This window comes from Pezoporus wallicus, unplaced genomic scaffold (assembly GCF_028554395.1).
Source record: "Pezoporus wallicus isolate ANWC-B61680 ecotype Strahan unplaced genomic scaffold, APGP_CSIRO_Pwel_v1 contig_5935, whole genome shotgun sequence".
Lineage (NCBI taxonomy): Eukaryota > Metazoa > Chordata > Aves > Psittaciformes > Psittacidae > Pezoporus > Pezoporus wallicus.
The window spans coordinates 265,036-288,853 of record NW_026637215.1 but is presented as its reverse complement, the minus strand read 5'-3'; the positions used below and the strand labels follow the sequence as shown (position 1 = coordinate 288,853).

Genomic DNA, 23,818 nt, shown 5'->3' with positions numbered 1-23,818 from the left:
CATCTTCCAGTCTCTAAATTGTTTGTGCTTGAGGTGTGGGTCTGCCCACTTTAAAAAGACCAAAGTCTATTTTGCGCTTCAGTACGGTGTTAGTTGTCCTAAATACTGTTCGTGCAAGCTGAGCCTCCTTGGGAGGGCAGGCATTTCAAACAATCCTCCAGAGAGGAGGTCTGTGTGTGAGGTGCTGCCTGACATGAGGCTGGTCCTCCCCGTGGCGCTGCAGTCGGGCCGCTTCTCTGTGCCCAGGCCAGCCAGCCTCACAGTGTTTCCAGGAGCCTTGATATGGCTGGCTGTCAGCAACATCAAGCACCAAGCACAACTACAGCCTGGGGGAGACTGGATGGAGCAGCCTGAGGAGAAGGACTTGGGGGTGTTGGGTGAGAAGCTCCCCATGACCTGGCTTCAGTGTGGCTTCAGCCCAGAACCCCCCGTGTGCTGGGCTGCACCCCCAGAGCTTGAGCAGTGGCACAGGGAGGGGATCCTGCCCCTCTGCTGTGCTCTGGGGAGACCCCCCCTGCAGCCTTGATCCAGCTCTGGGGCAGCAGCACAAGAGGGACGTGGAGCTGTTGGAGCGAGGCCAGAGGAGGTCATGGAGATGCTGTGAGGGCTGGAGCAGCTCTGCTCTGGAGCCAGGCTGAGAGAGCTGGGCTGGGGCAGCCTGGAGAAGAGAAGGCTCCTGAAGGGGAGACCTGAGAGCAGCTCCAGTGGAAACCTGGAGAGGGGCTTGGGACAAGGGATGTAGGGACAGGCCAAGGGGAATGGCTTTAACCTGCCAGAGGGGAGACTGAGATGAGCTCTTAGGCAGAAGCTCTTCCCTGTGAGGGTGCTGAGGCGCTGGCACAGGGTGCCCAGAGAAGCTGTGGCTGCCCCATCCCTGGCAGTGTTCAAGGCCAGGTTGGACACAGGGGCTTGGAGCAAGCTGCTCTAGTGGAAGGTGTCCCTGCCTGTGGCAGGGGGCTGTAACTGGATGAGCTTTAAGGTTCCTCCAACCCAAACCAGGCTGGGATTCTGGGATTCAACTGGAAGTCTAGCTGACAACTTTAAAAAAAAAATGTAAGATTGGCCATACCTATAGAGACATGTAATGTATCGTTCTGTAGGGCATTTCTTTTTGGTATGAGGTGAAAAAAGTGCAAAAGCAAACAAAGCAGGGCCTGTGTGCTGCTCCCATGGGGTCTTGCAGCAGTATCTCGGTTTTCCTAATCAGAAATTTAAAATCAGAGTCATGGTGGATGCAGCCTGTAAATGACAGGTAGGCTGAGGGGACAGCGAGTAACAAGGAGGCCTGCACCGGGCTGTGTGCGTGGCTTGCACCGTAGCCATGGGCAAATGTGAGGACATTCACACAGGCTCTTCAGTCAGGAAAGAACAGGAACAGGCTGCCCAAGGCAGTGGTGGAGTCACCATCCCTGGAAGTGTTTCACACACTGTGTAGACAAGGCCCTCAGGGACCAGTGGGTTACTGGTGGCCTTGGCAGTGCTGGGGAACGGTTGGACTTGATGATCTTAAAGGTCTTTTCGAACCTAGGTGATTCTGTGATTCTAAGAAAAAGCAAAAGCTAACTATCTTCTTACAGCCTGGCAAAGCAAACAGCTTCGCACCACACAGGGCTTAAAGCTGCCGTGACGCTTGCAGAACAGAGAGTGGGCTGTCTGAAGATGTGCTCAGCATCCCTGCTTCAGCTGTCATTGCAGCTTTAAGGCTGGTCTTTACACAAAATGGCTTACCTCTGGGGACAGTGTTATGATAAGCAGCATCAATCCCTACAGGTCAAAAGTCCACTTCTGTCACTTGCAGTTTGTGAAAGCCTGTGGACAAAAAGAAAACAAAGGAGTTATTGTGTCAGGTACTAGGTAAGTGACTGCAGCTTCCTCTCTGCTCTGCAGACATGGCTATAATTTGCACTGCAAATTCTCAGATATTTTTAAAGAAAACACAGAATAGGGAGTGAAGTGTGGGGGATTTTGGTGGATCTCCATATCCATTTTTAAGGAAGTCAGAAAGGAACAGCAGTACATGTAGCGCCTACTTTTTGTTGGTTTCTTGCCAGGGCATCACTCTTTTTGACCTGTGTTCTTCAGTTTATGCCAGTTATGCCTTATTTACAAATGTACTTCTTGAACATGACATTCAAAAGCCATGTGATGAGACAAGACAGATCTTCATTCTTCAGAGTGTCAAATTCAGGTGTAAAAAGTGTGATCCTCTGGATCTGACGGGACATATGGCCAGCATCTTTTGTTGTTTTTTTCTCTCTTGGGTTCTTTTTTGGTCTGCTGAAATAAACTTGTATCTATGTGGAAGTAAATCATAACTAACATAATGCTCATACCTGTGAGCTGGAGCTGGCTGAGCCAGGTCTCCTGAGGGGAGGCAGGAATGTGTTTCGTAGTTGTAGTAAATGAAGAGAGCAATGCGCATGGTTTGAATGAACTCCTCAGTGGGAGATAGCTCACAAAGGAGAACTTCGGCTAAGAGAGCCTGGCCTGTTGGCTCCTGCCCCTGTGAAGGAGGAACGTGGGTTGCTCTGGAGCACAGCAAGTCAGTGGCCCTGGGCTGGTGCAGGGCTCTGCTGCTGGGACCACAGCTGGGCACCAGTGCTGGGTGTCCTGGCCCACGAGAGCCTCACAGATGCAAAACGATTCAGCACAGGAGGCTCATCCCAGGCCCGGGTGTGCTGCTGCCTCCGTGCAGCTGAGGGGGTTTGCTGGCACCTTCTCTCTGCCTGCACCTCCCTGCCTCTGGCTCCACAGCGGATATTGGCACCTGCAGACGCTCTTGGCACGGGAATTGGCAGCCTTCGCTTGAGCGAGTGACGTGGAGCAGGAACTCGGCAGCAATGTTTTTCTCATTGTCCGGAGGAGTCTACCCCTCCCTGCTGTTGTCAGGAGCCCCACCACGTTTTAGTCTTTTGTCACTATCCCCATTCCCTGGTTTCCTCAAATCCTGTCAGCTACAAAGGGAAAACAAATGTTTTTTTTTCACAAAACATAAAAAATTGCATAATCTTTTCTTTTAGGGGGGAAGGAGGACTGGGAGGGGCATTTGTATTGCACCAGCTCTGGTAACTGAAGATTACCACTATGAAGGGAAAAGTACCTTGATAAGATGATTAAAAAACATAGAAAACTTGCATGCTAGCTTGGGTCCTACTTAAAAAAAATCATTTTGCAAAGATGGGGTGTGACAGACCCATCTATTTATCTGGGTGACAAGGGAAGGAAAAGTCATCTGAGATCTGTATGAAATGAAGGTGACCTTGGCCGTGCTGTACATAGCTTCATATATGGGCACAATACTTCATGCTGACAGCCAGAACAGTTCTCAAGGCATTGAGAAGGTTGTCAAGATATGCATAAAGAGAGATTGCTGTGAGTTAGGCTGCTGGGGTTTACATTTGTGGCCATACTGAAGGGAAAGCGTCCTCAGCTTGAAGTCATTCTAATGCGTGTCAGGTCAGTCTGTCCTCAGACTTTCAAGTGAGAAAATAGTGACTAAAAAAGTGGATGTATTGCAGTGGGAAATATCAGGAGAGGAGCTGTCACTTGTGAAGCTGTGTGGTTGTAATCAATAATAATTTTTTACATTGCTGATTGTATGTATACCTGTAAAACTTCAGATTGCTTGCATTCCTCCAACAGGATCGATACTGGATGGTGCTAGGTAAATAGTTAGGAAGTTCAACTTGTAACTTGTTTTCTTATGCTGGGCTGGATTGTGAAAATATTACATCAAGAGTTAAAAATGTCAAGTCTGTCTTTTTAGCAAATGTCACTGGATGTCAAGCAACCGTATCAAATTTAATTGACTTCTTCAACATATGAAGTGTTTTGGAACTGCTCCATGGAAAAAGCCTTCAGAAGTCTTACCTGTCGTGTTTCTGTTCAAGTTGGATCTGTATGTTGCTGGCAGAGAACTGGACAATTTGGGCTCTTGCTGGCCTTGGGCTGGTTTTGTTTGAAGCCAGATGTTGAGTCTTGGGAACTAATGTAACCTGTTCTAAATGTTAAAATATTTTGCTCATTCACAGTTGTTTTTTATGTGCCAACCCCACTGCACAGATGTTTGTTAACTTCTTTTATCTCTGATTGTCAGTGACAATTGATGTCATTAAACTTTGTATCCTAGATGAACATTGACATAAAGCCTTGGAAAGCTGAAGGTGGTGAAACAGTTCCCCACTCCTAGGCAGTTAAGCAACTAAAATGTGAGATTTATAGAGGGGATGAGAATGGTGAAAGCAAAAAATGTATTTAGAAGGCTTCTTTTCACTCCTTTCAGTATTAAATATTACTTCCTATCTAAATAACTTTAATCCACAAATCAAGTGCATGGAGTTGCACTGGTCATTACTGGAACAGGTGAGGGTGTAGAAAAGAAATCAGCCTTACTAACAAATTGTTATGCTACACCAGGCAGTTCTGCTCTATGCTTAACATGCTGGAAATGTAAGCTACCTCAATAACATTAGGAATTCATGAAACTGTGAACTCAGGTTTCTGTGTTCTCTCAAGTTCTTCAAATACCTGTTTTACATCTTCGTAAGTGATCTGGATGATAGGATTAAATGCACCCTGATGAGGTTTGCCGATGACATCAAACTGAGTGGATAAGTGGACACCTAGGAAGGGAGAGCCACCCTGCAGGTTGACCTGTACAGGCTGGAAGAGGGGGTTGACAAGAACCTGATGGGAGTTCAACAAGGACAGGTGTCAGGTCTTGCTCCTGGGAAAACACAGGCATGCAGCACAGGCTGGAATCTGCCTGGATTTGGAACAACTCAGTGGAAAGGGGGTCTTGGGGGACACAAGCTCAATAGGAGTGACCGGTGTGCAGCTGCAGCAAAGAAAGCCAACAGGATGTGGGGTTCCATCAACAAGGCCATCACCAGCAGAGGTAAAGATGTCATTGTCCCACTCTGCTCTGTGCTGGTCGGGCCACCCCTGGAATACTGGGCTCAGTTTTGGTCCATGCTGTACAAAAAAGATGTGGATGGGCTGAAGAGGTCCAGAGAAGGACCACAAAGATGATCAAGGACTGGGCAGCATGTGAGGAAAGGCTGAGAGAGCTGAGCTTGTTCAGCCTGGAGAGAAGAAGGCTCACAGGAGACCTTGTCACTGTGTACCAGTATTTAAAGTGTGTCTACAAAGAAGATGGAGAATCCCTTTTTATAGGGAACCCCATGGAAAAGACAAGGGGTGATGGAAAAGGTAAGGTGGGTAGGAGTTTCTCCTAGGGAGATTCCAGTTGGACTCGAGAGGAGAATTTTTCACAGTGAGAATCAGCCACTGGAATAATCTCCTCAGTGAAGTGGTGGATTTCCCAGTGTTGGATACTTTAGGATTCAGCTGGTCAGAGTGCTGGGCATCTTGTCTAGACCATGCTTTTACCAAGAAAGGTTGGACGAGATGATCCTTGAGGTCCCTTCCATCCTGGGATTCTATGGTAAGTATTATTCACTCTATTACAGTGCTAGCTCATGAAGACACTGGAGATGGAGCATCCTATGAAAGTCAGCGAATTGCTGCAGAGGAATCACATCTTTTCCAACTGTATAAATTCAGTGTAGGTGTTGTATTAGTTTGATTTCATCCATTGGCTTGAGGTGGTTGCAGGCAGGAATTGTGTGGTGGGGTGGTGCAGTGCAGACACACTATGTGCTGGTGCTGCCAACAGCAGAATGGATCTCCTCTTCCCAGACCTTTAATACATGCTGAAATCAGAAGCTTTGCTGAGTCATTGAGCCAAAGTGCAAAGAGGTTTAAGACTGATGAAGGGCAAGGGGAAATGTAGACTGTGTGAGCAGTGTGGTGGGCAGTGTGTGGAGCATCAGGAATTGTGGGCTTGCTGAATGGTTGTTTTGTGCCCTGACATGAAAGGATTGTTTTTTTTCTGGTGGAGAGTTTCCAAAAAGACATGGGAAAAGAGATTTGGGGGAGATAAGGAAAAAGGGTCAAGGAAAATAGGAATAATATGTGCTGTTAGCAAAGGGAGAAGACTAAGGTACTCTGAGATGAAAACCAGGGGTGAAAGAGAGAAACCTTCCAGGGTAAGAGCTACAGGAAACCAGCTGGACACAGATGCCATTGCTTAGTGTTGGAGGGGCTGCTGCTGCTCTGGTTACTTCTGTCTGTCCCAGCAGCTGGGTTACTGATGCTTTTATCAACACGGTACAGTGCCGTGTGAGCACAGACTCGGCTCAGGCCATAGCTGCATGCGCAGCTCTGCCTTTGCTCAGTGCAGTTTGGGTGAGGCAAGATTAGAGCGGTCCTAACCTGAAACATGTGGGTGGCACTTCTCTGTTGTTGAAAGCTGAATATTCATATTTTGTGCGAAAGTTTTTGTAACAAATTGCCTAGAAAGCTTGTGATCCCAAGAGGTTTTGTGTTGTCTTTTTGCCAGATAGCCAATCTGTCATTATAATGTGGTTGCAGTGCATTTAACTTGAGCTTAAAAACAAACAACTCCTCCCTAAAAGCAGCCTTGCCAACAGACTGCTGGTGGTCTCAGCCCTTGCCGGCAAGAGCAGGGCTCCGAGTGGGTGCTTCTCCCACAGCCTGGGAGCTCCCCCTGGCACAGCAGCTTAAACTTGTCATGGTGCTGCTGTGACAGAAAAGCCTTCTCCCATGTCCTTGTACCAAACATCAGTGCCATGGGGACAGTGTTGAGCCTCAGAAAACTTTCTATCATCTCATCTGCAGAAAGGACTGGAAAATCCTTCAGGTCAAAAAGCATCTTAGATACCTGCAGCTTGGGCTTGTTGGGTCAATGGCTTTCCAAGCACTCTTGTGTTGGGAACAGGTACATTGTTTTTTAATTATTTATAAGGACTTGCCTCTCTGATGTGATAAAGAATTCTGGCTTTCATTTTGGTATGCAGACACTTTGAAGATATGTGCTGATACTCTGTTAGAATCATACATACCCTGTCTTCACTCCACCCCCTTCCTTTTCCTTGCAGGTTAATGCAGATTGGCAAAGCCACATCACAAGTCAGATTTTGACCCCATGTTTCCAGCTGTATGGGGGGGAGCAGTTCTTCACCTCTCACCTCTTGTCCTATGTGAAAGCTGATGTCCTGCAGTGATTAGGAAACAGCTGACAGTTAGCAAAGAGTGTTTGTTGACTGGGAGAAGCAGCAAGTTCAGAGTTGAAGCTCTCCCTTGATATTAAGAAAGATGCATTCCTTACTGGGGGAGGGATGTGGCTGGTGCCCGGACACTGCCAAGAACATGGTGTACTGTCCCACACTGTTGCGCACGTTGCTTCCCTTCTTCCTGCTGAGGTCTGCATCAGTTTATCAGTGATGGGGCAGTGGGGGTGGAAAGTGGTGCGACAGCTCCTGGGCCACGTGGAAATGCAGCTGGTGCCAAGTGTGAGAGCTTTCATCTCATAGGTGTCATCAGCAAACACATTGTTCTGAAGTGGCTGCATTATGTCAAGTTTCATCTCTGAAGTCTTGAACCATTTGAGTTCTAGCGCTGTAAGAGAGGATTTCCCCTTGCATGTCTTAGTCAGGTATTGAAGTAAAGAGTTTGTGGCTTTAAATGTGACCTGGAGCCTGGCAGTGGTAAAGAGAGTCCTTCCCACAGGAACTTGCCTCTTTCCTGCCTTCAGGATCCCATTTGGGATGTGTGGGATCTTGATTTGTCAGAGGTCTCTCTCAGCAAGAGAGGCTGGCTTGGAGGTTAGTAGAGAAATTGCATTCAATGAGGAAAATGGGGAGATGCCACTGGCACTTCACTGGGATCTCTGGGTTGCCTGGTGTTGTTATTTGCCTTTACAGATCCATTTTCCACCCCATCTGAGATTTCAGATACAGTATAGAAAGATGTAATTGGGAAATGCAGATAAAACCAAATTAGATCTCTGTGATTGCTGGAGAGACTAGAAGTTATGCAGAGTCCTGCTGCTATGGAGTAGGTTATAAAAGACCTGGTTTGTGCTCGTTTACCTTTGTGCACATAAAGAACAAATCAGGTTGTCAGCTACAGGATTTAAAATGTACATTACAGTCCCTTTACAGAGTGATGTCAGTGGTTGCAAGTACAGCCAGTGAATAGTTAGTGCTAAGATATTTCTCCTCTTGTCCTGGATCTATTGAACAACCAAGAGGGGATGAGTTTCTTTCACTTGTGTTCTCAGATATTAAAGGATCTGTTTTTCAGAAGGTGTACTGACACAGGGAGATTAAAGCTCTGAAACCCAGTATCTGCCTAGTGACTTTGGTCTCTGTGCAGGATATATTTATATCCCTTTGATTTCAAGGGTGGAAATGCAGCTGGATTGTTGGAACACAGTTGAGGGGGTAACCACGCACTTCAGCCATTCTGCATTCAGATTGAATGCAGACTGTGTGAACCATGTGTCAGTACTTACCAGAGTTGTGCTTGTAGCAATTCAGAATGCAAGCAGCTCTGTATGAAGTAATTGTCTCATATGTGAAGATAAATTTATGCCTTATAGGGCTGTGAATGTATTTTTCCATTCCCCAGACAAAATGGGCAGGTCCTTCTCAGTGAAGGTGCAAGGGTTGTGCTCTTTTTTCTTATAAATTAAGAGGCCACTGAGAACTCAAGAGAGGGAAGAGAAAAACTTTCATTTTGAACCCAGGCAGACATTAAAAAGCTTGACTCTGCATCAGCCTTTTGTAGCCTATAAAGACAATAAACAAACACTGTCCTGTTTGAAGCTGTTGGCCAACTCTGCTAATGGAGCACAGTTGTTAAGCTAAGAACTAAAATTGTGAGAATGATGTGAAGGACCTCGTCCTTCCCAGGCATTGTGCTTGCCTGTGTGGGCCTCTACAGTTTGGTGGTGCTCCAAAACCTCTCAGCCACCCAGAGCCTGGTTTCAACCACTTGGATCCCTTCTTCATGGCTGATGACTCAGCAAGTTATTTTCTTTTTGCAGCTGTGTGCAGACTTTTCTGGGTTTAAGCGTACAGACACTCAGCTCCTTTCTTATGTGCTGCCCCAAAAGGTTTCCATCACCACTGAGTGCTTCGTATGGATCTTATTATCAACAGCCTCCAGTACTGTACTGAGACTGTGCACCAATTGTTAGCTAGTAGCAAGCTGACTTGAACTGGAAACCTGGTTAAGAAGTTTCAAAATGGAACTGTCCTGATATTTCCACCATCCAATTACAATTTGATCTTTAAACATGGAGCACTAAACCCACTTCCCTCCTCTATTTTGCAGTTAGTTCTGTTCTCCATCACCTCGTCCCTTATCTAGCTTCTGTTTCCTCCGCCTCAGCAGGTGCTGTGTGCCAGTGGGCATTGCTTTCCCACTTTGTGGTTGGATATTAAAAAAGAAAGAAAGTGAGCAGTGGACTCTTTACATACAAATAATAAATTCTGCTTTTTGGAAATGTATTGATGAAGTGGCATGTAAAGCTCTGCCTCTTTCAGTATTTTCTTTTACCCTGTTTCAGAAGTCTCCTGCAGTAAGTAACTGTAATGAGCCTCTCTGGGAGAGCTGCAGAGACCCCTCCACCCTTCAGTAGAATTTGCGGCCTTTATCCCAAATGCTCCAAAACACACTTGAGTCAGAGTTGGAGTTTTTCACAAGTCAGTCCCTTTTCTCTCTCTTCATCTCTGGTTCCAAAGTAAAATATGTTCAGGAATGTAAATTCCTTTAAAATTGGCTGCAGTCTGTAGTTTCCAAGTGGGAAGTGTAGCCAGAGTCCATTGCAGGAGATGGAATTCCGGCTGAGACTTAACTTGTGCCTGGTTCAGGTGCTGTGGGTGGGCATGCCCTGGTGCTGCTGTGGCACACAGACCTCCCCCAGCTGGGCAGGATCAGGAAGGGAAACCTCCTTCCTAGCTGTGTATGGAGAACATGGCTAAACTGGACCGTGGCTCCTTCTTCTCAGTTGTGTTTGTACTTAGTTCAAGTGGTGTATGCATAAGAGCTTGTGAAGGAAAAGCATCACAACTGTCTTTATGTAAAGCATAAAATGCTGATATGGCTGAAGGAATACTTTCTGTGGAGACAAGCTGTCAGCTAATGAAATGCCAGTCTATTCACAACATCCCTATGATTAGTTCATACTCTGTGGGAGACAGATGTTTCTTGTTGAATGTTCCCTGGAGGAAGCACTATTATCCTCGATCACACTGCGCCTCGTACAGGACTTCAGTCAGCACGTGTCTGAGTTTCATCAATGCTGCTGAACTCAGGACTTGCTTGGATATAAACATGTTCAGAGTTACTCTACATATTCAAGGGCTCTGTGCTTTAATTTTTTGTAGAGGAGCAGACAGGGCCTGTAGGCTTCCATGGACACTGGTTCAAGCCCTAGCTTCAGGTGGAAACATCCACTTTGACCATAGTTTACAATAATTTGAAAATGGGGTGTTATTTGAAGGTGGCTTCACTAACAGTACTTGCAAGTAAACTAAAGTATCGTTAATACTGATATGCACATACAAGCAAGACTTGCTACTTTTAATTAGAAACATGGAGTTGAAACAAAACAGGACTTCTGCCTGTGATCTGGGTGGTGTAGATTTTTGACAGGGAGGAAACAGGGAATTAAACACCTTGTGTCACTGTATTTCTCTTAGTGTATTGTGGCCAAAGGCTCTAGTGGGATTACGCTGAGCTGCAGCTGGGAGACCAGATAGTTTGAGCTGGAGTTAAAGTTGGAAGTGGAAATGAGACAAATGAGTACCTAGTACTACTTCCTGTGTGAAACCACAGCACCAGTTTCAAACAAGGTGCTTCATTTCCGAATTTCCCCCCCAAATTATTAATTTCCTAGGGAATTGAACAATCTTGTTTCCAAACAGCTCTGGTTCTGATGCACACTGCACGGCAAGAGAAATTTCCTGCTGTGCTTCCTGCTAGTGGCTGCAAAACTCCCCTGAAACATTCCAAACACCATTATCAGCTCATTCAAATTAATATTTCCTCCTACATTTGTGAAGGATAAAGGGAAGGTTGTTCTGTGCTGTTGACTAAAGTATCCCACTGAATTTCCTTTGCAATAATTGCTCTGGCAGTGGGTGTTTCCTAGAGAATTGAAAGTCCTTGGGGTTAATGGATCAAGGCAGAGCCCTGGGCCATCAACTCTTCCAGCCTGTCATCATTCCAGGAAATGCCCTGGGCCACAATCATTGCTGCAATCTTTGCACAAACACTGACTGCAGAACTTCATAAAGAAGAGTCAAAGGAAATGAGAGGTTCTTCAGAACATTGTAAACCAAATAAACAATGCCATTTAGGATTAGAAACTTGACAAGGACTAGCAATAGGTACAGGAGGATACCCAGCTAAGGAGAGCTGGAGCCCCGCAGCAGCTTTTCTGAGCAGTTTAAGCATCCCTATGCACTAATTAGAAACTCAATGAAACTTGGAGTTTTCCCTCCTTTGATGAGCAGTTTGTGGTGAGCAAGCCTCAGCCCAGTCCCAGCAGAGCTGGAGGGCACATACCTCCCCTGGGACACCGGGTCGCTGCCTGATGCTGATGTGTAATCCTGCCTTCGGTTACCTTCTCAAGGTATGCAAGGTGGTTTGCAAGGGCTGAAACCCCTGCTAACACCGTGTCAGGTTACTTTGAAAGCCACGCTGAGAAATGCAGCAGGAAAAACAAGGCAGCAGCTGGGGATGAGTCAGTGAGTCAATTTTCCCGCTTTGTTTCAGCAATGTTCTGAATAGAGATGAGCATTCAATTCACAGTGAATAACTTCTCTGATGAATTTTACTGGGTTTCTACTTTGCATGAATTGGTTGTGAAGAGAAAGAAAATCTTGGCTTGTTTTTCTCCCAGAATGATCCAAGAGTTGTCCTGTGAACAGTGTCTGGATAGGCTTTCCTAGAGAGCAGCTCGGGGTGCGTATTCTGGCTCTTTGCTGCATGTGCTTGGACTGATGGAAGCACATCAAGCACTGGTCAGCTGCTTGGCTTCTTGTTTTTTCAAATTGCAAAACTCAAATACCTAAAAGCTCCTGAAAGATGCAACCTGAAAGATGGGCGGACTTTGGGATTGGCTTCATAAGCAGCTCCCTCTCATGTGTTAGCTCCGCCAGTGTATGTGAAGTGTCTGAACCTGCAGTGTGTGCCCCAGTGAAGAAGATATGATCCAGATACAAATGTACAGCACTTCTTTGTGACTTTAAACAAAAGTACAATTTCTGCCTTGATTGGTATGAGATGAAATGGTGAGAGATATGGATCATATATATCACATATGGATCAAATACATATATTATTGATATGGGTTGCATGATTAAGGTGTATCTAGCATTGTTAAGCACTTGAACTCTGACATGACACAGCAGCTTGGCTTGTCCTTGATCAACCTTCCAAAGACCTTTTTCACTGCTACACTCTCAAAGAAGCAGCAACATGTCTTGATGGGTGGCTGTCCCTAGCATTGCAGTGGTGGGGGTTGAATAGTTATGTGGTGAAACTAGTGATTTTTTCTGTAGAAAACCCCACATAAGTGGGGGAGCACATAAGCTACATTAACCTCTTACACATCCTTCTGCCTTTTTATGTTTATTTGCTTTTTCTTTTTAAGGAATATTATATCTGTAATTTAACTCCCATTCCAGCCTCAGCTCAATTTGTCAGAACATACTCAAAGTGCTTGTGTTACTAAATGCTTGAGATGCAGCAGATTCAGTCGTCTTGCGTGACAGACAGTCCCTGCCTACATCTCACTGCGCCTTTTGATTTAACTTGGAAATTCAACAGGGCTGGTGGAAATGATGGCTGTGAAGAAAGGAGCCTACCTAGCTACAAAAAGGAGCATGCAAAGAGCACTCTCCCCCAAGATAAAATTCCTTAGGCAGGAATTACAAGGATAATGGGAACCAGGCGTTCCAAAGCCTCAGCTCTTTTGAAAGTTAATAGCCAGCAGAAATATACTCTGTGCAATATCTGAGGAAGGAAAGTCAAGGAGGAAAATACAGCCAAGACTACGCTGAAGGGCAAGAAACATTATGCTTGCTTTGAGTTATTATTGTAGCTAGTAGAAGGATGGCTGTGTACGAACCATTTCACTCTAAACTCAGTGACAGAAGGATAGATCTCAGTGAGCCAAAGTTTTCAGAAGCAGGAAGAGAAATTGCTTAGATTTCTAGTTGGTGAAAAAGGTTAAAGAATTTATTTAGTTGATCCCCCACCACCACCACTTCTCCCCCCATTCTTCCAACCTGGAGCTAATAAAGGATGCTGTCATGGAAACGTTAAAGACCAAACATAGTCTAAATTATCTGACCTCTGGCACAGGTAATACAAGTTTTGACTTACAAGGATTATCCAGAACTAAAGCCAGAGGGAATATAAGGTTGCTATTCATTCACACTTTGAACAAAATCTGCCAAACAATCCTGGCTGAGGCAATGTTGATGTATGTCTCTATTGTACAGTGTGTAGTAAAATGAGAACATTCACTTGGGTTTATCCAGTTTTTCATTGTGCCTTTGGGCAGACGCAACTCTTCATATTTTGCCAAGTGAGCCAGCATAAGGAATTTATGAAAAAAGAGTAATGTAGGAAACAGAATTTTCAGGTTGAAATAGAAAGCAGATGCCTCCCAAGGAGTGAAGGCAATGTAACAGGAACTTGTCCTGGATGAACAGTGGGATGGATTTCTAAAAAGATGCAGGTGACCAGAGGGGAAGAAGGAGATCGTAGAAACCCACTTTGCTTGAAGTTTAAAATGAAGGCACATTGCTGCAAGTGTGATGGAACTCAGTCACATTACTGTGGTGATGGCATAGCAAATTGAGTGCAGTAGGAATGGAATGGGGTGATGGAAAAGAGGGAAGAAGGATTAGGTACTGGACTGAAGCCATGGGATGTGTGTTGAACTCAGCTCAGCCTGTATTTCTCCTGCAATCTGCTTTTTCATTATTTCCAATGAGAGGAGCCTAAAAGCCTCATGAGTGCATGTGGGTTAAAGCCCCTTCCCGAGCAATGAGCTAACTGAGGTTTGGTCATGGAAACACTTGAGCACTACTCTCATTTCAATGAGATTTAGAGTCAAATCTGCTTCTGGACACTGAGCACTTTAAGGAGCTTGCAATAACCTGCACAGAATAAACCGTGCACTCATTTATCTGGGAACAGGTCCTGAGGAAAGCTTAACCAGGCCTAATGACGTAAGTGGTGGTTCAGATTGAAGTGAAAGCAGCTGGCTCTGATGCTGTGTTGTCACTCTCCCCTCCCCTGTCTTTGCCAAGATAAATGTTCTCCTCTTCACCTTTACTCATTAAAATGTCTTCCTACCCACCTCTGATGAATCAAGAGCATGTTGCACTGCACACTGAATGGCAAAATTCAGTGAGGGAATTTAATAAAGCCTCTCAGACTGTTGACAGGTAAGAAATGACAAACTGTTACAGGGGAAAGCTACAGTACTATTATTGTTATTAATTAAAGCTTTAAGTGATGAAGAGACTGGAGCAGAAAGAAGGCCCCCTGGAAGCAGGTATTTTTCAGTTTTTTAAGGACTCCGTCAAGTTAATTGTTGTTCTGTGAAGTTCTTCATTATTCGCCATAATGTGGGGGTTTATGTTCTAAGGCGCGTATTTGATAAAGAAATACAATACCTTTTTTTCCAGTGTGAGCAAACAAATCTTGTGACATGGACGTGCTGCTTGCTCTGCAGGTCTAGATACCCCTTCTTTTAAGAGGAAAGATAGACACATATGAAACCATAAACATATGTTCAAGGTGCTTTGGGTTTTTTTCATAAGGGAGCAGGAAACAAGTCATGAGCACTGACTAGACAGGAAAAGCAGCACTCTGCTTTGATCCCTTTTTGATCATGTTTGCTCATGGAAAGGTGATGGCAACTGCTCCTGTTCTGATCTGTACCATTTCTGTTCTTTTTCCACTCATCTCTGATGGATGAGAGTAGTTGCAGCAGGTGAAAGCAACCTATCCCACCAGATCAACTTTTATACCACATCACAGCTTGGTTTTAAGGTGCAGGAGGGTGCTAGGTGTGCTCCAGTGAAGGAATCAGCCTTCCTGCTCTCCCTGACCATGGCAGGGTGTTGGAACTGGGTGATCTTAAGGTCCTTTCCAACCCAAACGAGTCTGGGATTCTATCGTTCTACTCTTTGCTACTTGTTAAGTTGTTATCTGCCATGGGTGTTGCTGAGGAGGCTCATTTGGGGCTCTCCAAGGCCGGTTCATCAAGCTGATGTGCTGCTGCCTTCTTGCAGGTGATGCTGGGCTGCGAGGCTGCTCTACTGGGCTCGGGGGTGGATAATTTATGGCAGCTCAGGGCTCGGACAGTTTGTGAAGTGGTTTTGTTCAAAAATGATGTTATGGCTTGAGAGTCACGGCTGTCAGCTTCCTCTGTGGATGAGCAATGAGACCTTCAGAATGAAGGTGCATCTTAATGGAGTGCCTCATTTCTAGAAGCCTCCACATCAAAATTAATCTCAGTGCACAAACTCATTTCCTTGCAAGATCCTGTGGTGTTTGTTGGTTTTTAGTGTTGTCTGTCCCTCCCAAGAGTAAGTACTGCAGTTCTGAGGAAGATAAATGATTTTCCTCAGGTATAGTAGCTGGATGGCTTGCTTCATCATAAGAACAAGAGCTCAGCTCAGTTATGAAGGTACAAATGTTGCCTGTTTGTGGAAATTCAGGTGAAGCTGAAATCAGTGGAACTTTAGTGTCAGGAAACCTCTGCTGAATATCCTATCCCTTCTTGACCATCATAGAGCTGGCCAGTGCTTTATCACTCTCAAAACATGATTTGTGAATACGGGGGTGGGGTGGGGGGGGTAGGGTGGGGGTGAAAAGGAAGGGAGGGTTTTTGAAAATCCTTTTTGTCTCCTTTGCTATTCTATCTCCCTGTGTAAGCACTTCAGTAGCCTTTAAGTGTCTCCTTTCCTCGGTGTAAGGTTGAGCTTCAGCTGAGCTTTTTAAAATACACACACAAACCCCTACCTTCCATAGCAGGTATTTCAGTTCTTGTAGCTGAAAGGTGAAATTCCTGAGGAGTAGCATGTCAAAGCTGCAGAGATATCGTATGGAAAACTTTGATGTGTCCCTGGGTCATTGGAAGGCTGTCGCACCATGAGTCGGGTTTGTACCCATCACTGAGACAAGGTGACATTTCAAGGCGCAGTCAAGGAGGAATTAAAGTTCTCTGGGGGGGAAATGTTTCTCTAACTATTTCAATTAAACTCTAAATGCCTCTAAAAGACAATACACAAACTTGAGATTACGTCAAAATAGGCTTTGGTTCATATCTTCAGAGTGACATAGAGTGATAATTGTAGGAAATAAGTTACTAAATGGAAAACAAGTAAGGGGATGTGATGGTGTTTGATAGTACAGCCTGAAATAAGTTATTTCTTTTCCTTGTGAAGAAATACATAAGTAGCAAATTATCTGTTAACAGGTCCTGTTAAATGACTCTATGAAGTATCAGAGATGCGCACAGTATAACAAATATTCAGGATTATGGTGTTCTCAACTAAAATGACTTTGTTTTCCATGAGCAGATGCAAATCTACTTCTAAATCATGCTAAAATCATGAAAGCCCCAAATAAACAAAGCTCTGTTTGAATGTTTAAGTATTTCAGTCTGTTATAGCTTAAAGTCTCCTTCCCGCATAGACCTATGTGATCTTCAGTCTTGTACATGTATCTAGTTCTAATGTAAAATCAAAGTATCATAAATCCATTCTAACTACTGAGTCCTACTATGAATTATTCAGCTTTTCTAATTCCTGATTGAGATAAAATGGAATAGTTCATTTTATTATAACTGCATTTTAGAGTTAATTATTCATAAGCTCATAACAGAAGGTGATATATTTGGTAAGTGTGACTGCTCAATAGAATGGCACTCGAGCCCAGCAATCTGCCATTGAATCTTTACTGAGGACTGAGCAATTAATTTTGATTGGAATTATAAATCATGTAGATTACTGTAGATTAGTAATTTCTGATGTATTCTTGTGTTTTAAACCTAGCAGTAATATAGCAACAAATGTGTTTCAACACTTGGTAAAATGAATGGCATTTCCACCACAGGACTGAATTAAAATGGTGTTGAAACACTGTTTTATAGCAATGTCTTGTAATTACCTGGCACCAAGTGTATTTCCTGCTTAGTTTAACTGCATATATCATCCCTCTCGTGTCATACAGCACCTCTTACACATAACACAGCTTTTGAGACTGAAGTATATTTTTAACATTGTTAATAATGCTGCATAAAATGGAAGCATTGCACAGACTGAAGGCCCGAAACTAGCTGAGGGTTCTTGAAAACACATTGTTGTGCAGCGTGGGGTTGCTGGGTGTTGGTCAGAGAGTGCCCAGCTGTGGAGACATCCAAGGTCCATTGCACTCACACATCTCCTACAACTCGACTTGGGATGGTTTTGTCTTATTTCCTCTTTATGACAACACCAAACCATCCCAGAAACTGGCCTGGAAGTATGAATAATGAAATTCACAAGATGTTCCTTACATTCATATAAATTGCTTTAAAAGGAACTGGTGAACTCAATTCTGATGAGCCAGTGGAGAGAGCAGGTGCAGCACTGGGCCATTGACTCTTTGTGGAGAAAGCAGAGCCCTGTGGTCTAAAAGACCATCTTTATTACATGTATTGACATGTGAGGCACATGTGTGCCTTCCATTGCTGAGGTGCAGGCACAGGGTGCCCAGAGAGTCTGTGGCTGCCCTGTTCCTGGCAGTGTTCAGGAGCAACTTGGTCTTGTGTTGAAGGCACTGTTACAACAGCATAATGACTTACTAAACCAACTTGAGTTAGGTGGCCAAGCATGATTACAGGGCTTCTTTTATTCAGAGATGTCAAAGATGGAGTTGTCTTCAAATCAGTTGTGTCTTTTATTGTGTTTAAAACTCTAATTTGCTGTTTGTTCCTCCCTGAAAGATATTACCATATGATCGATCATGTCAAGATACTGCAGGTATCAGTTGCCTCTTTTTGCATATAACCAAGTGAGATGGGAAAAGAAAGAAGAAAAAGCTGAACTACTGTTATTTTAAAGATCTTCTCAATTAAGAAAACAGAGCTAAACCCAATTCATTCCATTTAAATAATTTTGGGTGTGTGTTCTATGCAGGTTCCGCAAAGGAATTGATTGAGAGCTGCTGTGGAGCTGGCCAGCAGTGGGCTATAGACAACGGGGAGTGCACAGAAATCCCTGTCAGTGGAACGGATGGTGACATTTGCAGGTACGTGAGACAAACCCGAGTGGTTTAGGTTAATGTAGAGAGCAGCCCTTCAGGAGAAATCAAATGATTGTACAGTTCATGGGATGTCCAGGAGACTGGGAGCTGCTTAATTCACTGGGTGAAATATTGGTAGACTTGCAATGTGTCTTGGCAAATTAGAAAGAAGGATTTTCTCCTCCAATTTTCCAAAATTTAGTCCAAACAAAAACCTCTTAGGGTTTCTTTCTGTCTCTCACATGAGCAGAGCACAATTTTGTGCTTCCCAGTTTTATGCACGTCTGTGGAGTTGCAGAAAAATAGCAGGGCAGAGTTTGTCTTCCATTTGGCAATGCTAAATGCAATGGCTATCTGTATCATTAAATGATGCGTTCATTGTCCAGTATGATGTCTATGTTCAGCTGGAGTGGGGACCATAGGCCTTGGCAGTACTGCTGGTACTGGTAGCATCTGGACTGAGTGAGGGTGCCAGATTCCAACTGCACAGGAAGGAAAGAAGAATGGGTGCAGAGTAACATGGACAGCATATTGCACTGGCTGTAATTCATCTTATCTCTCTCTCCTCCCCCCTAGTCTGAAATGGGACTTAGGGAGGGATGAAGGCAAAGTTATCTGAGACTCACACAGTGCAACGTGAGCCAGATAGACTTCTTTAAGAGTGATCCCAATGTTTTCAACATTAAAAAGAGCCTGGGATAATTGGTTTTATCAAAGTTAGTATCATTGCACGTTTCTGGAGTTACTGGGAGATGAAAGTCCTCCCCCCACCTGGATGTGGCATGACATAACTGACACATACCAACCACCTGTGAAGTAAAGACAGATTAAAAAATTCCAGCCTTGCCCTAAGTAGGTGCAAATCCAATACAGTAATGAGCTGCACGTGCACATCTGAGGCCAGGGTTAGATGAAAAAACCCACATCCAAAATGTTACAATGCCTGGGAATCTGTTGGGATTTAAAAGCTATCAGGAGTTCAGTTGTTTTACTTTCAAACTTTCAGTTGTGTCCCTGCTTTAAAGATTTAAAACCACCTGTAAATATTCTGTGTAAAGCAAACATTTGATGTGGAGACGTATTCAAATCTGTGGTCTCAGAAAGGAAAGCATAGGCAGGACCTTGCTGCTCCCACACTGGAGAGTGGCAGACCTGGTCACTGTACACGTATCCAAACCTCAAGTGCACCACTTCGTATGGCAGAGTGCCTGCAAGTAATTCAAGCTCCCAAAGGGTCTGCTGCTATCCTGACTCAGTACCTAAAGATTTTAGAAAGTGGAAGATAGGTATTGACTGTAAAAATTGGTTCCTCTATCCTATAAATACTTGGGGTTCACAAGTGATCATCACTGCACAAGGGATTGATTTGCTTCAGCTGAAGCAAATGGATGAAGCCTCCCCTGTGCCAAGGCTGGAGATTGTTTCTAGAGAAGTTGCAAATTGACGGGTCTGTTGCTTCCAAACGTAATTTTGGGGTTTTAGGGTGGTGAAAACTTAAAGGTTAAAGCTACTATGCATGTGGCTTGTTCAGCCTGGAGAAGAGAGGGCTCCTTAAGGGGAGAACTTAGAGCAGCTCCAGTGCCTAAAGAGGCAACAGAAAACCTGGAGAGGGGCTTTGGACAAGGGTCTGTAGGGACAGGACAAGGGGGAATGACTTTAACCTGCCAGAGGGGAGACTGAGATGAGCTCTTGGGCAGAAGCTCTTCCCTGTGAGGGTGCTGAGGCGCTGGCACAGGGTGCCCAGAGAAGCTGTGGCTGCCCCATCCCTGGCAGTGTTCAAGGCCAGGTTGGACACAGGGGCTTGGAGCAAGCTGCTCTAGTGGAAGGTGTCCCTGCCTGTGGCAGGGGTTGGAACTGGATGAGCTTTAAGGGCCCTTCCAACACAAACCAGTCTGGGATTTTATGTATCTTGATGTCTCTGGACGTTCATGTATCAAATTGGCCTATCTCTGTGTAGCAGCCAACAACCCTAACTGCAGGATGGGACCTGGGGCTTCCTAAAAGAGGTCATGTGTGGTAACTTGTGGATGAACTTAAAGCAAGTTAAGGAAATCCTTAGATAGTCAGTTGATAGCCAGATATAAAAATATTCGCAGAGCTTGTGCCGCTGGCTGTATCAGAAATAGGATGTTGGGCTAGATGGAATCTCCTCTGACCCAGGATAGCAATTTTTATCTCCTAACTGATGTGTGTTTTTTCATAGCAGATCAGTGTTTATCTGGGTGGCATTTGCATCAGCTGTACAAATATGAATCCTGCTTTCTGCTGATACTGTGCCCCGATTAGAGACTCACATCAGTTTAAGATGCTGACATCATTTCACTGATCTGAACTCATTAACTCTTCCCCTAAAGCAGAAATGTTCTGAATATTATTTTTGAGCCAACATCTCATTTATCGAGTCTGCAAAGAGGAGGTTTGTGAAGAAGAAACAAGAGAATGTGATGAATACTGTTCCCAATTCATTTCTGGGGAAGGAGCAGTTGAACCTGAGCTATGCTGATAGGGAAAGAAATACTAACATAACAACTGGTCAGTGATACACTAGTGCTTCAGCCAGTGCTGTTCCCAGGATGTATTTCACACCAGAAAGAAATTTCTCATGGACAAATGTCACACTTCAGAAGAACACGAATCTATGGAGTGTTTCAATGCAGTAAACACTATGCATATATAAAATGCTTTTAGTAGCATTTTGTCATTTCAACAAATGGTGAAACCTTTCAGTTAGTTTGGTTTTTTGGGTTTGTTGTTTTTTTTTTTTTAATTTTTCAATGAAAGTTGGTGTGTCTTAGCTAAGCAGTAGTGCTTAAATTACTGGTACTTAAATATATTTGGGTAGTAACCATTCATTGCTCCAAAAATGGTATTTCTCCAGTTGGTAATTAATACTGGAGTAGAAAACTAACTTCCTTGAAAACAAAGTGCATGGAGGTGGTGTTCCACTTCCTGTAATCAAACTCAAATCACAGCTTCCTGGTCATACTTCCCTTATGTTATCAGCACAAAAATGTTAATGTAAAGCTGACACCACAGGCCACTGGCATTGGGAAAGTGGCCAAGTGGCTGTCACTTGTGAAAGTGGATGGGTTTCTACTGGAATAAGAGACATCTCTTTCCTTTTTAATTTCAATTGAAGCATTAGGATGAAAGCTGTGAATTGGAAATACATTCTTCTCAGAAAAGGAAAGCTTTTGTTTCCTGGACAACTGTATTTTATTTCAGTAATAATGGTATCTGACTGACAAAAGTTGTTTGCTTGCAAATATTTCTGTTGCAGGAGAATGCTTTGCTATTAGATGCTGGCTGTTAAAATGCATCAGCCTCCCATTCACCATTACCAGGGTGCCCTACAAGGCAGCCTGCCCTGTGACAGTGCATCAGCAAATGATAATTAGACACCTAGGTTATTCTTGGAGAAAGAAAAACTTTGTTTAATTCCTTCATGCCACCAGATCTGTCCAGAACAGAAGTTCACCCTAACTCATATAACATAATACAGAAGTTAATCTGAGCTTTAACACATTATCTGTGTCACATATGCCCAATCCACAGGTCACGTACTCAGCATAACCCCCTCAAGCGAATTCTTGTGGTCTGAAGCTCTTAGTCCTCACCCTTCCCTATCACAGGGACCCTTCCCTCTCCCAGGACCAGACGTTCCTCCTGGTGCTGCAGTTCGTGGATTGAGAGACAGGGCCATGGGGTACAGCCAAAGGGACTGATTTTGCTGCCCTTTTGTACAAGAATAAAAGAATCATGTACCTCTTTGAAGGGGCTGGGGTGGGGAAATACACTATAGACTTTAAAATAGTAGGGAAGAATATTATTTCAATGAACATCTATTGAATTTCATTTAGGAAATTGCCATTGAGATTTTTAATATGTTTCATTTCAGCCTTCAGTAAATCTTGTTAAAATGTTTGATTTGAAGAGCCATGTGTAGGAAATGTACCTACCCAAAGCACTTCATATACAGCGATCGAGTCACCCATAACCTTCTATTTGATAACCAGAAGCTTAAATTCTGGGTTACAATCTGTGGAGCTATAAAGGAGAGTTTATAGGGGTTCTGTGACATTATACTTCCCTTAAATTTTGTCCAGAGCTTCAGCCCTCTGGCTGGTGAAGAAGTGTGTAGAGGTGCATTTCCCTTTGCCACTGTCCAGGGAAGAAGGCTTCTGTCTGTTTGCTGCTTCTGAAACCTTTGAAGACTTCAGAGAAATAAAACCTAGGGCAGAGGGACCCTTGCACAAATATAGGAGAGCTGTAAAGGATATCAGTGACCAGATGTTGAGAGACCTAAACTCAATGCTTCTTGAGCATTTATTAATGATTTTTTTTACTAGTAATATGAACAAAATACATCCTGCAAAGGTCAGTGGTACCATCTACACTAGTATTGAGACATATGTCAAAGAGAGACCACATCTCTGGAATACGTTGTGAATCCAATAGGTCCAGGGCGTTTTGCATCCCCTCCTGATGTCTTCTCAATGTGAGTGAGTGCCTGAGCTCATATTCCTTTGCAGAATTGCTCAGAAGCAGTGCTGCATCTCCACCGTGAAGGAGAACAGCTGCCTGGCCGGCATGATTGCTGCGAAGGAAGGAGATGTGTGTGGGCCAGAGGAAGGAGATCCCTGCGGAGGATCAGCATACAAGGTGAGTTGCTCTGATGCTTCTACGGGCTTTGCTGTTAATATGAGGTGTCCTCATGTCCTGCATTTAGCAGTAGTTTCTTCATACATTATCATGGAGCACTGAAGGTTGTAAAGTTGCAGGAATGTGGCAAGGAAATGACACTGTTTGCATTGAGGTTTCAATTGACTGGTGATGCAGCTTCTTCAAAAGCTTCACAGGAATGTTGCTTTGAATTATTTCCAGCTCTGTTTTTAAGGTGTAACTTACTGTATTACTTTTGCTTCCTCAATTTGGAAACAGCTGAAAAGACCATTTTAGTTTTTCTGTCTGGGAGTAGAAGGCTTTAGAAAATGATGGAGCAAAACTGAATCAATGATCTGATGTGAAACCCATTAGTGAAGAGTTTACTTGGCTGCAGGGTTGAGCTGCAGCCTCATTTCTCAGTTAAACAAGATTACAGCTTAGATGAAGAAGCATTTGAGATGATGATGAAAGCTTTTGTTCATAAATAAAGAGAGACCATTAAAGAATGGTTCAAATCGCAAATCATGAGCCACAGCCTCAGCTTATACAAATGAGATTTGCTTTATGAGAACCAGTGGAGCCAAACCAATTTAAACCAGTTCGAAGATTCAGTATCTTGCTTGCTCGCTCTTCATTTTACCAGAAGGGTGCATATCAGAAGTCATTTCACTCTCATAACAATTTACATAGCTATAGCAAAGCTGAAGTGCAGCTTCCGTTGTCTCAGCAGGGAACTCATTAGTTCTGTCTGTTCTCATACGCTGGTGATTCTTGTGGATAATTGTTCACTGGAAAAGCAAAATACATGGGTGACTGCTGAGGAGTTTCAAGTTTAATCAGCTGTGTTGATTTGTCTTTTTCACAGCCGTTATTTACTTGGGTTTGGAGTTTGCCATAGAAAGAGAATTTGTACCTTTGAGAGAAAACATTAATATTTCTGAAGTCTGGCAGGATGTGACTGAGT

The 23,818-nt window shown here is 44.0% G+C and overlaps 1 protein-coding gene across 7 annotated transcripts in view; it reads left to right on the top strand.

Annotated features, from left to right (window-relative positions):
* FBLN2 (fibulin 2) overlaps window positions 1-23,818 on the top strand; it is a 107,809-nt gene that overhangs the window by 54,464 nt on the left and 29,527 nt on the right. For all 7 annotated transcript variants that reach the window (XM_057404173.1, XM_057404177.1, XM_057404171.1 and 4 more), the window contains exons 3-4: window positions 18,084-18,195; window positions 22,722-22,851. In XM_057404173.1, coding sequence (XP_057260156.1) covers window positions 18,084-18,195; window positions 22,722-22,851 — 242 coding nt within the window. The remainder of the gene's footprint in view (window positions 1-18,083; window positions 18,196-22,721; window positions 22,852-23,818) is intronic.